This window comes from Mobula hypostoma, chromosome 8 (assembly GCF_963921235.1).
Source record: "Mobula hypostoma chromosome 8, sMobHyp1.1, whole genome shotgun sequence".
Taxonomy (NCBI): Eukaryota; Metazoa; Chordata; class Chondrichthyes; order Myliobatiformes; family Myliobatidae; genus Mobula; species Mobula hypostoma.
In genome coordinates, this window is record NC_086104.1 from 70130506 (window position 1) to 70146543 (window position 16038).

The window sequence follows — 16038 nt, forward strand, 5'->3', positions numbered from 1 at the left end:
AACACTTTAGGGGAGGGAGAGCTTTTGGAGCTGCTGATATTTCCTTTGCAGATAGTCACCATGGAGCAGCTCACGGCACGTTTCAGTTGCCGCATAAGACTTCCCCCGGCTTTCATGCATAAGCAACATCGGCAGCTGGTTGCATCATCCGCTGGAGCTGGGCTCGCCCCATCGTCTTCTCCCACTGGGTCTCCGCAGACGCGTCCGGCAGCCGCGGAGCGTCAAGCGGGGTCTGGAGCTCTCCTTCCTGCGGCGACTCACAGTAACATCCACCCATGCAGAACGAGAAGGAAGTGCTTGCCAATGGGCATTTGGGCTTGCAGGGGCGTCCGCCGTGCTCGGGGACAAACCCAGTTGCACTGGCAACCGGCGAGATGTCCACGGCCCGGGGCAAAGTGTGGGGCTTCCTGAAAAGGAACGGCCTGGTGATCTGCACCGTGTCGGGAGTGTTGCTGGGGGTGGCCGCAGGGCTCGGGATGAGGGGCTTGCATCTCTCCCCGGCTAACATGGTCCACTTCGCCTTCCCGGGAGAGGTGCTGCTCCGTCTGCTGAAGATGGTCATACTGCCCGTGGTATTCTGTAGCCTGGTGTCGGGAGCAGCCAGCTTGGACACTAGGGCCCTGGGCAAGCTCGGGGGCAAAGCCATCCTCTTCTTCGGCATCACCACCCTGCTGGCTTCAGCTGTTGGTGTCACCCTGGGGTTGCTCATCCGACCGGGCGAACACAGCCAGGCCGGGGATGCCAACAGCCCAGCCCCGGGCACCCGGCTGCCCTCCAAAGAAGCGATAGACTCCTTCTTGGATCTCTTCAGGTAACAACAAAAGGCTGGCGCCGGGGTTTGGTTGGGGTGCGGGAGTGGTGGAAACTTCAGTTTGCTGGAGTTTTTCAACGGAGAAGATTTACGCGGCAATTGAAAAATGTGTTCCAAGTTTGCTAGGGCGAGGGAGGGGTGGAATTATCAGAGGAAACCAAACCACGCTTTGTTAAGTTGATTAGGGAAAGCAAGTTTGGTGTAAGGATGGGCTGAGAATAATGGTCCGTTGAGTGTGCTAATCTTTAATGCTTAAAAAATCTGTATAAATACTTTCGAAGTGCTGTGTAGGTCAGTGGGTGAAGAACAGGTGAAATCAATTTAATTGGACTAAACATTTTTTTAAAAGTTTGTATAGGTATAACGGGCCAAATCACTTATTTCTGTGCTATCTATTTCTGGTATAATGGAGGAAGCGGGTGTTTTTATGTGTTGCTTCTCTTTAATGAAAATGATTGAAGTTCAAGTTTAATTGTCATTCAACGGTGCACATGAATACATCCAGCGCTCCCCTGGGAACAATGTGCGGAACACAGAACCAACACTCACATACAGCACACGTCACATAGAGAACATAGCACATGCAGGTGTGTGAGGTCCAGGGCTTCTGTCTGCTGAACAAAAGACACGTGCCCTTGTTGGTAAGTCTGACTAATGATGAAGGCAATGTGGTGATTAACACAAAGCACTGTTATAGACTAAAAGTTATAGACTGTGCTTCCTTTTGAAGCTACATACAAAACATCACACCTTCTGACTTCATCCTTTCCTCCTGACACCAACATATCTGGGTTGGTACAGCCTTTAGGAGTGCAAGTCAAATCCACAATACATTTACTTGGTATTTTACGTGCTAACATAGAGGACAATTAATATTTATAAAGTATGGATAAGACTGTCTTCAAAACTACCTGTAAACTTCACACTTCCATCTGCAGCGTCTGGCTAGTATTCTGATATTTACAGCTTTTAGGACATGCATTGTTGTGAACTCAATCCACAGTACTTTGTCAAACAGAAGGCTGGTGGCCAGAATCATTTAAGTGTAAATGAATCATCTACCCAAAAACTCACCCTAACAGTCCCTCCTCTTGGCCCTCCTGGACAAAAATTTAATTTGTATCAGGAAAGGCCAACCTAGGAGTATCTGTTCAAATAGGGCAGCAAAAACACCGTCTCGAAATTCCCCCCCCCAATTTTGTGTGCCTTGATATCTATCCTAGCATTCCCTAATTGCTACCTACCAAATGTTAAGCAGAGAGGCTGTTTCAAGTCTTTAGAAATGCGGCTCCTTTCGTGTGCCTGTCGCTCTTTCCTTGCAGGTTGACTGCAGCTTAATCACATTCCTTTGTCTTCAGCCCTTTATCCTCTGGTCACTGAAACTCTCCTTCCAGGAGCACCCACAGGCGCTCTCATCGATGTACAGGAAGGGGTTGGAGTGGCCTCTACGTAAACGTCTGCAAGGACCTCTCCCGGGTGGCACCCGCTTCCGAACTGTCCGGTTGATCACTGGCCCAACTGCTGAAAAGGGCCCAGCTTCTCAGACTGGGGGTGTCTGCTTTCAGATGCTGTGTGCAGTCTAAAGTGCCATCGAAGTGGTGGAACTTGCCATCTCTGCTTTAACTTAAAAATCTCTCCCCATCTATTTCCCAATATTTTTCCATACTATGCTATAAAATTAATCATCTACCTTCAGCAACCAGCCTTCTTTACAGAGTACCATCATCATCACACTTTAGCAGGCTATTCATGGTTTTCCAACACACTCTGTGTTTTCTGCCCTTGTGTTTTCTCCGGGTATGTTTTCCTCAGCTGTGGTTAGGTCTGATATGGCCGGCTGGTGTTCCTCTCTTAGGTTCTCTGTAATTACATGGTTACTGAGTAAACTTGATCCCCTGCTTTGTCTGTGGGAGCAACAAGAGGGTGAGTCGTATGCTTTAGCCTGGGTCCAGTGTTTCCACTGGCTGCCTTGCTGAGTCTGTACACAGACACAAGTATCATTGGTTAAGAGTACCGTCTGTGGTCCTATCCACCTGGGGGCAAACCCTGACCTTTCCGGCCAGCACCCTCACCATGACTTGGTCGCTGGGCTGTGGAAGAACCATCTCCTTTCCCTCTGGCTCTCTCTGAGCAGCAATTCGCTTCTGTCGTTTCGCTCGGTCCTTCATCACTTTAAGTTGGTTACAAAGGTCTTTCACATATTGGGTCATTCTATCCCTGTAAGCCCCAGGCTCCCTGCAACCCATAATTACCCCATAAGGGAGTCGCATTGCTCACCCCATCAATAATTCGTAGGGGCTGAGACCCAACGTGCGGTTCAGGGTTGCACACAGTCTCATCAGGATTCCTGGTAATACATCAACCCATGTCTTTCCTGTCTCAGCTATAGCTTTGGCTAACGCATTCTTGATTGTTCGGTTCATCCTTTCTACCATCCCTGAACTCTGGGGGTGGTAGGGTACGTGGAACCGTTGTTGAATCCCTAGTAGTTGGCACATTTCCTTCATCACTTTCCCTGTGAAATGTGCTCCCTGATCTGAATCCACCTGAACTGCGGTTCCCCACCTTGGGAGGATTTCCTGAACTAGGATCCATGCAATGGTGCGGGTGGTGCAGTCCCTTGTTGGGAAAGCCTCTACCCACCGGGTGAAGTGATCCATAATTACTGGACAGTAGCTTTCCCCCCTGCTTTTTGCAGGGGCCCTGTGGTCTATCTGGATGTTTTCCCAGGGTCCCCTTGGCCGAGGCTGATTTGCCAGCTGTAGCTTTCTGCCCTTACCAGGGTTACGCTGGGCACAAATGATACAACGGCGGCAGAATTTCTCAACATCCCCGGCCACCACCAGTCCTGCCGGAGGGTTGTGATCATGCTCTGCCTTCCCTGATGCATCGCCCCATGATATAACTTTAGTAGTATCTGCCTAATACATGTTGGGGCCACAGCAACTCTTTCCTCCCCATATGTCCGGCACCCATCTGATCCCTCCTTTGCTCCTTTTCTCCTCCATTTTTCCTCCTCCTTCCTCGACCTCTTCATATAATTTTACTAAGCTGGCTTCTGTCGTTTCCTCTTGCACACTTGCAATTTCAATTGCCTCTTGTTCCCCTGCTGCCTTATTCGCAGTAATGTCTGCCCTCGGCAGAACTGGGAAAACTTTATGTTCGGGAGTGGCCACAGTCTCTCTGAGTATCCCCTGGTGTTTTTGTTCCTTCGCTATACCCTGAACAGCGATCAGTGTGTCAGTTTGTATGGGGTCCTGCTTAGGGGGTTTATACAGACCCTCCTCTGTTTTAACTGGGTCTATCTTTACTCATCCATATTCTTTCTCCCTTTCCAGAATCTATAACAGCTCCTGCTTCCCTTAGGATGTCTATTCCAAGGGTCGTGCCCTCATTATTTGGACATATCCAGAAATACACTGGAAGCTGCACTCCCCCTATCTCCAGTATTTGTGACTTGGTTCTTTCTGCTTTTACTGTTTTCCCTCCTACACCCGTGATATAACTGGCCTGTCCGGTTGTTGGTAAGGGTAAGTCTGTTATCAATACCGATGCCCGTGTCCACTAACATATTGCATTGCCGTCCGCCTAACAATGCTGTTGTGTACATCCGCGGGTCACCAGCGCTAGCAATGGAGCCCGCTGCCACATCTTTTTCTGCCCTAAGAGGCGCTGTTACTAGCTCTTTGATCTGATCAACAGTCAGACTGGTTGCTGATGGGGTGAGACTGGGTGTCTGCCATGACCTTCGCCTGGATTTTTCCCCTCCCTTTTGGACTCTGTCTCCAGCCATGTCCTGATAAGCCACAGCTGTAGCATGTCAACTCCTTCACTGTCTTATACCTAGTCCGCCAGTCGTTTGGTAGGTGCCCTGACTGCCGGCAAGCAAAACAAACTCTCCGGGACATCACAGCAGCTGCATCCATTATACCCACTTTACGATTTCTCTTGCCTTTTCTTTGGTCTATCTCACTGGCCCACAAAACTATCGCAGAGTAGGTGGACCCCACTGTTATGCCAAAATCTAAAACTTCCTGGTGGGCTGAGCTCAGGCCTTCCTTCCGCATTTTTAGGAAGTGGGTCATCCCTTCCTGGATTATCCAACCCTGAATACTCCTCATATGCTCGATATTTACGTTCAGCATAATCCATGGCTGTCTCATCAGCCCTCTGGGTCACTGCCATTATCATTCCCCAGCTACTCTCGCCTCCCCCCAGCCGCTGCCTCACTTCCCCTTTAAAAGAGCAATATCTTTCTTCATTACTGGTGCACCCGGTAGTTGTCCATGTACCATCCTGCACCCCCTGGGCCAATCTGTTCCACGTATTCCTCAGGCACTTCGCTTTCACTAACACAAGTATATCTTTAGGGTGCATCTGGTGAATTTCAACCATTTCCTCGTGCATGCTCCAGAATTCTGAATTCCCACAGGCGACTTTAAGTGAGAGCAACTCAGACAAAGTGGTCTGTTTCTCCCAGGGGGTGAAGGGCTTATGAATAGTCATAATCGAGGTCAAGGGCTGGCTTGGATCATCAGGGTTCTCAACCTGATGTTGCCTGACCTCAATAGGTGCCATTCTGGTAGATCTATCTAGGTAAAACCTCTCTCTGAGATATCCGCACACTACGCAAAATATCAAAGACAAGTAGCAGTTAAACAGTACATACTTAAAACCACAGAGTATGTGTTCCACAATATGCCACTTTTGAGTACCTGAACTCATGATGCCTGCTGTATTCCTTTGCATCACACTTGCAAACGCATACACTAAAATGCAGCTCCCCAAACGAGTATACACGCCCCTACTCTGGTGTCTCGAACCGTACCGTCAGTTATCACCTTTCGCAACTGGTGGTCCAAGTCTCACTAAGTTAACATGCAAAGATTCCTCACTTACATTAACATACATGCACACGCACACACTACTTTTGTATCTACCAGTTCAGCTCTCCGTGTTCGTGATACCTCGTGTTCCTGTGTACCACCGACCAAACAGATTCAAGTGTGAGTGTTATTTTAGAAAAATACTCACCAACTTAGACTGCTAGGAATGCTGGCCACATGATGGGACACGATGACATCCCACTTCTGACACCGAATGTTGTACCGTAGATGAAATTACGGAAGAGACAGAGTCACTGGTAGATACAAAGCAGCTTCTTTATTCGACACAACAAGGTACAGCAGGCATCATACAGACGGAGATGCTTTGGTGGACAGGTCTGTTAGCCCAATGTGGGCTCAATATTTATATACTAAACACAAAGGGCAATCGCTATTTACAAAGTTATAGACAATGCATAGACGATGCTTCCTTTTGAAGCTACATACAAAACATCACACCTTCTGACTTCATCCTTTCCTCCTGATGCCAACATGTCTGGCTTGATACTCACAGCCTTTAGTAGTGCAAGTCAAATCCACAATACAATTATTTGGTATTTTACGTGTTAACATAGAGGACAATTAATATTTATAAAGTATGGATAAGGCTGTCTTCGAAACTACCTGTAAACTTCACACTTCCATCCACAGCATCTGGCTAGTATTCCGATATACACAACTTTTATGAAATGCATTGTTGTGAACTCAATCCACAGTACTTTGTCAAACAGAAGGCTGGTGGCCAGAGTCATTTAAGTGTAAATAAATCATCTACCCAAAAACTCACTCTAACATTGATCATAAAAGATTCCATGGTATCATTTCAAAAAACCATGTGGGATTTCTCTCAGTATCTAACTTACTCAATATGTAAAAATATATATTTTTAATTTCATCATTGCATATCTGTTTATCAAAGTATGATGAGTGTAAATTGGTTGTTGAGTTTCCCACATTACAATGAAAATTGTCTGTGAAAAACACTCTGGCTTACTTGAAAAGGGGCATGAGAGTCACCAAGGAATTTTGACGACTGATCGGTCTTAAGGTCTTTTTTTGAATTTGGAACTTCAGGGTCAGCAAACCCAATACCATCACAGTGGTCCATTCACTGTCATGTCTCAGGTTCTGTCTTTGTCTAAGTCTCATTATCGCCTCTCTCAAAGTCTCTGCTTTGATCATAGATCTCAAAACCAGGTCTGGTCTCTATTTAACTCCGTCTCACTTAAACTCTTCCTAATTCTTGGGTTCAGTCTTTTGGCCTAATTTGTTCATACCAGTTTTACGTTATGTTTGAGCATCTTTCATCCCTGTATTGCTTTACCCTGTCCTCTGTCCTCTCTCTTGTGTTAAAGCTGCAGAGTGTTGTAAACTCGGCCAGCTCCAAGATAGGCGCTAGCCTTCTCACCATCGAGGACATCTTGTAAAGGCGTTGCCCCGAAAAGGTGCCATCCTTGGCAGCCAGGCCTTGCCTTCTTTTCATTACTACCATCGGAAAGGAGGTGCAGAAGCCTGAAGACACGCATTCATCAGTTTAGAACAACTTCTTTCCCTCCACCATCAGATTTCTGAATGGACAATGAACCCATGAACACTACCTCACTATTTGCTCTCTTTTTGCACTACTAACTTTATTTCTTGTAATCTATAATATATCTTAAGTACTTTGCTGATTTTTTTTTCTGCCCACCTCTCCCTTGGAAACATCCAAGTAGTTTACCTTAATTGCATCCTCATTTTTTTTGTTGCTCTCTGGTAAACATGTGGAGAGAATTTTCATAAAATATACTTGTACTCCCTGATATAGAGAAAATTTAGGAGTGATTTCCTTGACTTTGTTTTAGAATTTTGAAAGAAAATGACAGCATGGTGTTGTTGGATTTGGAGATGATTTCATCCAGGAGATGGTTCAGGGTCAAGGATGAGGCTCAGTTCCTGTGGTTGCAGCCATTTTATTACATGTCTGTTGTAGCCCAGGTCAGGCAGGGCCAGCGTGTTCAAACATGGTAACTTCATTTCATACTGCAAACTGAATTAAATGAGAAACCATATACTGACTGAATCATGCTTCAGCTTTGCAAAGAAAGAATTAGAATTGGGTTTATTATCACTGACAGATTTCGTTGAATTTTTTTGTTTTATGCCAACAGTACCGTACAAGACATTAAAAAAAGACCAGTTACAATAATAAGTAAATAGTGCAATAAAGTTCAAAGTAAACTTATTATCAGAGTACATACATGTCACCACTACAACCCTGAGATTCTTTTTCTGCTGTCATACTTAGAACATCTATACATTAGGAACGGTAAACTGTAAATAAACAGCAAATTAAGATATAAATAAATAACGAACATAGAATAACAATATAACAGAGTCCTGAAAGAGTCTTTTGTGCAAGAGCCTGACGGTTGAGGGGTAGTAATCGTTCTTGAACCTGCAGGTGTAAGTCCTGAGGCACCTGTACCTTCTACCTGATGGCAGCAGTGAGAAAAGAGCATGGGCTGGATGGTGAGGATCTTTTACAATGGATGCTGCTTTTCTACAGCAACATTTCATGTAGATGTGCTCAATGGTTGGGAGGGCGCTACCCCTGATGTACTGGGCTGAATCCACTAACTTTTGTAGGATTTTCCATTCAAAGGCATTGGTGTTCCCACACCAGGCTGTAATGCAGACCTTCCACCACACACTTATAGAAGTTTGCCAAGGTTTTCGATGACATGCCGAAGTTCCGTAGGCTCCGGAGGAAGTAGAGGTGCTGTTGTGCATTCTTCACAATATTTATATGATGGGTCCAGGACAGGTCCTCTGAGATAGTGACACCCAGGAATTTAAAATTACTGACGCTCTCCACCTCTGATGCTCCAATGATCACTGGCTCATGAGCCTCTAGTTTACGTCTCCTGAAGTCTACTATCAGTTTCTTAGTCTTATTGACATTGAGAGAGAGGTTGTTGTTATTACACCACTCAGCTTCCTTTATGCTGATTTATCACCCCCTTTGATACAGCCCACATCCCACATCAAGTACACATCCCTGTGGTGCTGCTGTGCTGATGGAGATGGTTTTGCTAATCTGAACTGACTGGGATCTACAAGTGAGGAAATCAAGGATCCAATTGCACAAGGGTGTATTGAGGCCCAGATCCTGGAGTTGACTGATTAGTTTTGAGGGGATGATGGTGTTAAATACCAAGCTGTAATCAATAAAGAGCATCCTGATGTATGCATCTTTGCTGTCCAGATGTTCCAAGGGCCAAGAGCAGCGAGACGTTAAAAATGCGGTGAGGGATGGTTGAGTTACCAAAAGCACGTGTTTTTCAGAAGGGAAGATGTGGTCAAGTTTAGGAAAAACAGGCCATGAACAGAAGAATTCAGGATTGATAAAGAGTGAGTACTGGGTGATAATAATCATAAGTAAAAGCAGAAATGAATGGCTACATCCGAAAGATTGACATTTTTGATTACACAACGGGTAATTGGTTCAAATTTACTGAGCTATTGGCACAGTAATTGGAAGCGAATGAAATAGTCAATGAGAAGCAAGAGCCAATTATGCTGAGTGCATTGTGTTTAAAGACATATAGTTTGCATTGCAGCTTGACTGCTCCAACCAAACATTCAGAATGACCTTTGACATTGTGAGAGTGATGCAGGAATACTTGGTGCCAAAGATGTTGTTAGTTGCAAAATGCTTTGGGCTTCATAAGCAGAATCAAAAGGAAAGGAAGTCCATTTTAGTGTGTGTGGCTAAATTGAAGAGATTTGTCTGAGTATTGTTGGTTTGATAATGGGCTTAATGATGCACTGAGAGATTGTTTAGTTTGTGGAATCTTACAGGAAAACATTCAAAAACTGAAGCACAACTTGCCTTTCAAAAGACCAATTGATATTGCTGTTTCAATGAAAACCGCATTCAGAGACACAATTGAGTTGCAGTCAGAGATGAAAGTGAGTGCAAATAAAATTGCAGAGTCTGAACAGAAGTCAGCCTGGCTAAGAAAATTGTGTTATTGTTGTGGCAGGGGCTCACATACACCAAACAAATGCAGATTTAAAGATGAAACTTGCAGAAAATGCAACAAAGTAGGTCACATACAAAGAGCATGTCAGGCAGACAAAAATAAATGGACTGCACAGGGAAGAGAACAAACTAAAATGTCGAGTTGCAGAACACTAATCTGCATGCTGTTGATGAAAAATGTGATGATGAGGGTGACACAGGGCTATGTAGCCTTTAGATTTACAGTGTTAAAATTAACAATAGACAAGCAATATGGTTTATGCCGGAAGCAGTGGCAAATTAATTAAACTGGAAATGGACTGGTTCAGCTGTTTCAATTATTCCACAAAATGAGTTTGAATGGCTTTTTAAAGATACTGAACTGAAGCCTGCAGATATCCAAATAAGAACTCATACTGGATAAAAGATAACTCCTGTGGGGATAATATTCCAAACTGTGAAATCCAACAAGCTACATTAGGCTTGCATGTGGTAAAATCAGGAAAGCCAACATCCTGGGGGCATGATTGGTGGAGATGACTAAACTTGATTGGAGATGCATCCATCATTTGCATGTCACATCCCCTGCGATAAAGCCAATTGAAATCAAATTAAGAAAGGTGTTGGATGATACCACAACTGTCTCTATGCCAAAGACCATGAACTGTCGCCCTACAAAGGAGAAACAGGTGTTGATGTCAACCTCTGTTTAGAAAGCATATTGGACCAAGGGAAGATAGTGCTGTTCTGAGGAATCATGAAAGTGGAGAAAGCAATGGCCTGACTGCAACAGTTTTTGTAGGCAACATATCTGAGAAAGTTCTGATATGTTAATCATGCAATTATTTGCGAAATGTGGCTTGGTTTTAAGCTGGAAGAGAGTTCAAGGAGCTTCAGGAAAGTTGCAAGCATTTGGCTTCTGTGAGTATAAAGGACCAGAATCTACTCTGCGTGCATTAAGGTTATAGCATGAACTTCAAGTGGGAGACAAAAAGCTGCTTGTAAAAGTAGTTGCAAAGACCAACGCCCAGCTGGATGAATGGAAGGTGAAAAAGGAAGGAGTCAATGGAGATATGAAAACAGAGGATTCGTCAGACGATGTGGATGAGGAAACCAAGAGGAGAGATCAGATCATAAAGGGAGCAATAGAGGGATTAATGAGAGGATACTCCAGTGAACTAAATGTACCTACCCGAGATCAAGATGCACAACTAGAAGAAGAGAAAAGGAAGAGAAGGAGAGAAAGAATGTGAAAGGGAGAAGGAATGTGAGAAAGGAAAGGGATTGAAGTTGCCGAGAGAGAAAAAGAGAAGAAAGGTGTCCAGAGCTGTCAGAACCACTTCCTGCAGTTTCAGATTCAACTCCTACAACTACCACTGTAGCGAGCTGGGTTGATCAGACCCAAACCAATTCGAGCGTCTCGGTGATGTGGTAATAAGTGTAAAGCACAGTAAAGTAACTTCAGCCTAATTTATTATCATAAAACAGAAAGCATAAATAAAGCACACTAAATACTACTTAGTAAGTTACAAAGATATCCACAAATATTTCAGGGCTCACAATTCTTAATCTCCACTTGACTGTTGCTGTCGTCTGAATTCCAGCTTGTGAAATCACCCTGGGTCCACCCTAGGCACCAGTTGATCGTGATTCCTTGGTCTCGGTGATGTCCCAAGAACCAAGTGAAAGGTGCCACCGTATACAGGGGTTCAATCCACAAGCATTGAGAGACAGATAAATACTTTTGTTCTCATGCCACTAGTGCCTGAGGCCAAAACTTCACTATTAGTGAACATATAACAAACTTGCAGTGTAAGAACACAGCTGATACCAGTGAACATTTAACAAGCCTACTGTGTTTAACTTGTACGGACACCTTGCATGCTGCAAGCTCACAAAGAGTTAAAGTGTCACTTTGAATTATTCAGACATTCTTCTAGTATTTTGACGAAGTTTAATACACCAGAACCTGATATTGTTTTCACAGCCACAAATCTCACCTGCAAAGCAGAGAGATCCCCTTGTCAAGAAAGATGTTACCCACAGGAGTAAGAAAGCTTCCACAACAATGAAATCTTTCATTGGGAAAGGGATAATTTAAAATTTACTATGCTGTGGATGTCTGTATATAGAGGTTGCATTATATAGTACTGTATTCTGTGTATATAGCTGACATGCATTCTATATTGCATTGCAGTTTATAGCTAAGCGGGGGAGTGTTGTGTATTTAATATTTCAATAATACTGTATTTGAATAATATGTATAATCTTGTGTGTGTATATAGTGTGTGTATATATAGTTTGATTAAACATTCTTAGTTTAAAAATTAATTACAGATTATGTAAAAATATATTAATTACATATGTCATCACACTACCATGTGATATGTGCGCGCCTCGCTTAAAGTAAACTTGAAGTTAGACTCCCATTACAGAGTTTCCTGTCATCCTTTGCATAAGTTTAATGTTTTGATATTACAAAACATAACAAAATCCCTTTTGCCTCCATTGATTTCTGAAATGGTGAACAGCACCAAACGTATGTTGCGAGTCTGTGCAGATGTTTTCGGTTGTAATCTTACAGGCTTCAGTCAGGGTTTTTGGTTCCACCTGAGGTACCAGGGGCTATTCTTCCTGATGCTGGCACTTCAGTTTCAGAAATTATTGTCCATCCTGCCGTTCAGACATCGAGAGCTATCTATGAACAGAATGAAAGATTATTATCTTTGCACAGTGAAGGCTGTTGTAGTCCTCGGTGTTCAGTGACACAAGTGTAGCTGGATTCGAGATTCACCTCACTGTATGCCAGTGTGGGGTACCTCAAACACAGTAGGTTACTTGGATCACAGAGGCCTTATTCATTGTCAGTAAGGTGTGTATGGAGTGAAAACGTTGGACATTCGGGACTCGATCCAGCACGCTTCCAGAAAGAGCCACGACTGCCAGATAAGTTCCTTGCTCTGCTCACAAACAGGAACCCTATCCTAGAGTTACACCCTCCAATTTAGCAGAACAATTGCCAGCGGGACCCTGGTCTCGAGTCTCCGTGTTCTGGAGTCAGACTGCTGTTAGGTAGCTGTGTTTCTCGTTGACATGTAGGGACTGGTTTGCCTGTGTCAGAGATTCCAAATGCTGGTGCTCTGCGTAATGTTGCCTGAAGACTTTAGAGTTCCTTCAGTTCATTGGTGAGAGTTAGTCACTCACAGGACTATCTGAGCATTTACTGCCCTTCAGCTGATTGTTGAATGAGTTGTGTTAATTTCAGTATAGGAGTTCTATAGTATTTATGCAAACCCAGAAATGATTGGAATTATTGGACAGTTATAGTCACAGAAAACTACAGCTCAAAAACGGGCCCTTTGGCCCATCTAGTCTGAGCCAAATCATTTAAACTGCCTAGTCCCACTGACTTGCACCTTAACCACAGCCCACCCCCCCATATCCCTCCCATCCACGTGCCTATCCAAACTTAAACGTTGAAATTGAAATTGCATCCACCTCTTGCACTGGCAGCTAATTCCACACTCTGAGTGAAGAAGTTTCCCCTCACTTTTCACCCTTAACCCATGACCTGTAGTTGTAATCCCACCCAACCTCAGTGGAAAAAGCCTGCTTGCATTTACCCTATCCATACCCCTCATAATTTTGTATACCTCTATCAAATCTCCCTGGTAGGGGTCCATGGAATAAGAAAAGTTGGGAACCCCTGCTCTAGAGCCATGTGGTAGATGGTTGGGCTGTTGTGAGGCCTTTGTGGGAGTGTTGTCCACTGGTATTATTGTACATTGACTGTGAAATCCAACTATAGTTAACATTCAGGCACCAGGGATACAGACCAGAATCTGGGGCCATGTCAGTAGCTGTGAACCATTTGTGTGATGCATTTCAGGACATTAAAATGGTGGTTGGATCAGGCACTGGAGGGGTTAATTTGTCAGTACATTGACAGGCAATCGGTAACCACTGTCCGTCTCCAAGTGCCAATTGCTTTCTTGACAGGCCAAACTGGACTGTTTGACAGACAGTGAGATTTAATGCCATTTCCTCATTCCTCCAGCTGATTCATGATGGGTAAAATACTGATTAATACGTGGCAGGGTCCATTTCCAGCAGGCTACAGTTTTGTCTTTCAATGACATTTGGTTCAAATTTGACCAACTGCATTAGGTTCCATTCTACCTTGATTTCATGAACTCATGGGTGGAAGTTAGGATCAACAAGATAACTATTCTGAGGACAGGTTACAAGATGTCTCCCATCTAAAACTGTATTTTTTGTAGATGAAGACCAAGCTGCACTTCAACCAGTCAGATTTTGGTTAAACGAATTTTCTGTCTTCCAGCTCCGTATGCAGATCTGTGAATATTGGCCAGTAGTATTTCTCATTTCTTGGTAATGGTTTTGGTTATAAAACCTCAAAGTAAAATTTATTATCAGAATACATAATGTCCCCACATACAACCCTGAGATTCTTTTTCCTGTGGGCATACTCAGCAAACGTACAAATCAGTAATTGTAAACAGGATCAATGAGCGAGCAAGAGCACAGACAACAACAAACTGTGCAAATGCAAATATAAATAAATAGTAATACATAACGAGAGCATGAAATAACAAGATAGGGAGCCCCTAAAGTGAGATTATTGGTTGTGGGAACACCAGAAATAGAAGGAGTATAGTTACCACCAACAAAAGAAAATCTGCAGATGCTGGAAATCCACACAACACACATAAGGTGCTGGAGGAATGCAGCAGACCAGGTAGCATCGATGGAAAAGAGTACGGTCGACGTTTTGGGCTGAAACCCTTCGGCAAGACTGGGAGAAAAAAAAAAGCTGAGGAGTAGATTTAAAAGGTGGGGAGAGGGGAAACACAAGGGAATGGGTGAAACCTGAAGGGGGAGGGATGAAGTAAAGAGCTGGGAAGTTGATTGGTGACAGAGGCCATGGAAGAAAGAAAAGGGGGAGGAGCACCAGAGGGAGGCGATGGGCGGGCAAGGAGGTAAGGTGAGAGAGGGAAAAGGGGATCGAAAATGGTGAAGGAGGGGGAGTAGGGGGCATTACCGGTTTGAGAAGTCAATGTTCATGCCATCAGCTGGAGCTACCCAAACTGAATATAAGGTGTTGTTCCTCCAGTCTAAGTGTGGCCTCATGGCGACAGTGGAGGAGGGCATGGAATGACATATGGGAATGGGAAGTGGATTAAAATGGGTGGCCACTGGGAGATCCCACTTTTTCTGGTGGATGGAGCTTAGGTGCTCGGCAAAGCAGTCTCCCAACCTACATCGGGTCTCACCGATATGCAGGAGGCCATACCAGGAGCGCTGCACACAGTATATGACCCCAACAGACTCACAGATGAGTGGTAATGAGGGAAGAGGTGGAGGGGCAGTTGAGTACTTTTTCCATTTTTTTTTGGCCGGAGGGAGATCAGTGGAGAGGGACGAATGGACAAGGGAGTCGCAGAAAGTGGTGGGGGTAGTGGTGGAGAGAAAGATAGTTGTCCTCTTTTGTTCAAGAGCCTGATGGTTGATTGGTAGTAACCTGGTGGTACGAGTCCTGAGGCTCTTGTATCTTCTACCCGATGGCAGCAGCAAGAAAAGAGCATGGCCTGGGTGATGAGGATCTTTGATGATGATGGGTGCTGCTTTTCTACGATAATATTTCACGTAGATGTGCTCAATGATTTGGATGGCTTTACCCGTGATATACTGGGCTGAATCCACTACCTTTTGTAGGATTTTCCACTCAAAGGCATTGGTGTTCCCAAACACATTAGCTCAGCTTCGGCATCTACTAAGATTCAACAAAGTCATTTTCAATGACTGGAACAACATATAGACTTTCTATTTTTTGCACTATCAGGGTGAACAAGGCTGCAGGGAAGGATTTAGTCTTTTTGATATTGAGACTGCATTCAAAAGTGCCTTTGCTGATCTATACTCAGTTGTTGAAACTTAGATAAATGTTGCAGAGATAGTTGAAGAGTGATAGATAAAGCCAAGGGGACATTTCTAATAAGGTGACTGCTCAGAGACAGGAACTCAGACTTCGTCCCTTTGTCCTCTCCATTTCCAACGTCCCACACCTCAGGTACTTTAAACCAATAAATTATTTTGCTTTCTATCTTTCCCAGTGCTGATGAAGAATCCTCAACCTGCAATGTTAGTTTTGTTTCTTCCTCCACAGGTACCACTTGATCTGCTGAGTTTTCCCAGCAGTCCTGGTTTTATTTCAGATCTCCAGTTTCTGTAGTAGGTTATTTGATGTTCAAGCACTATAAGTTCATTGTAAAGTGACACTGAACTACTGAAGAGAACACTCCATGTTCTAACAA

General features: G+C 44.1%; 1 protein-coding gene across 1 annotated transcript in view; it reads left to right on the forward strand.

Moving 5' to 3' along the window:
* The window catches only part of slc1a4 (solute carrier family 1 member 4), a 152453-nt gene that overhangs the window by 71251 nt on the left and 65164 nt on the right, over positions 1-16038 (forward strand). Inside the window, exon 6 of the mRNA XM_063056105.1 lies at positions 52-811. Coding sequence (XP_062912175.1) covers positions 276-811 — 536 coding nt within the window. The 5' untranslated portion in view covers positions 52-275. The remainder of the gene's footprint in view (positions 1-51; positions 812-16038) is intronic.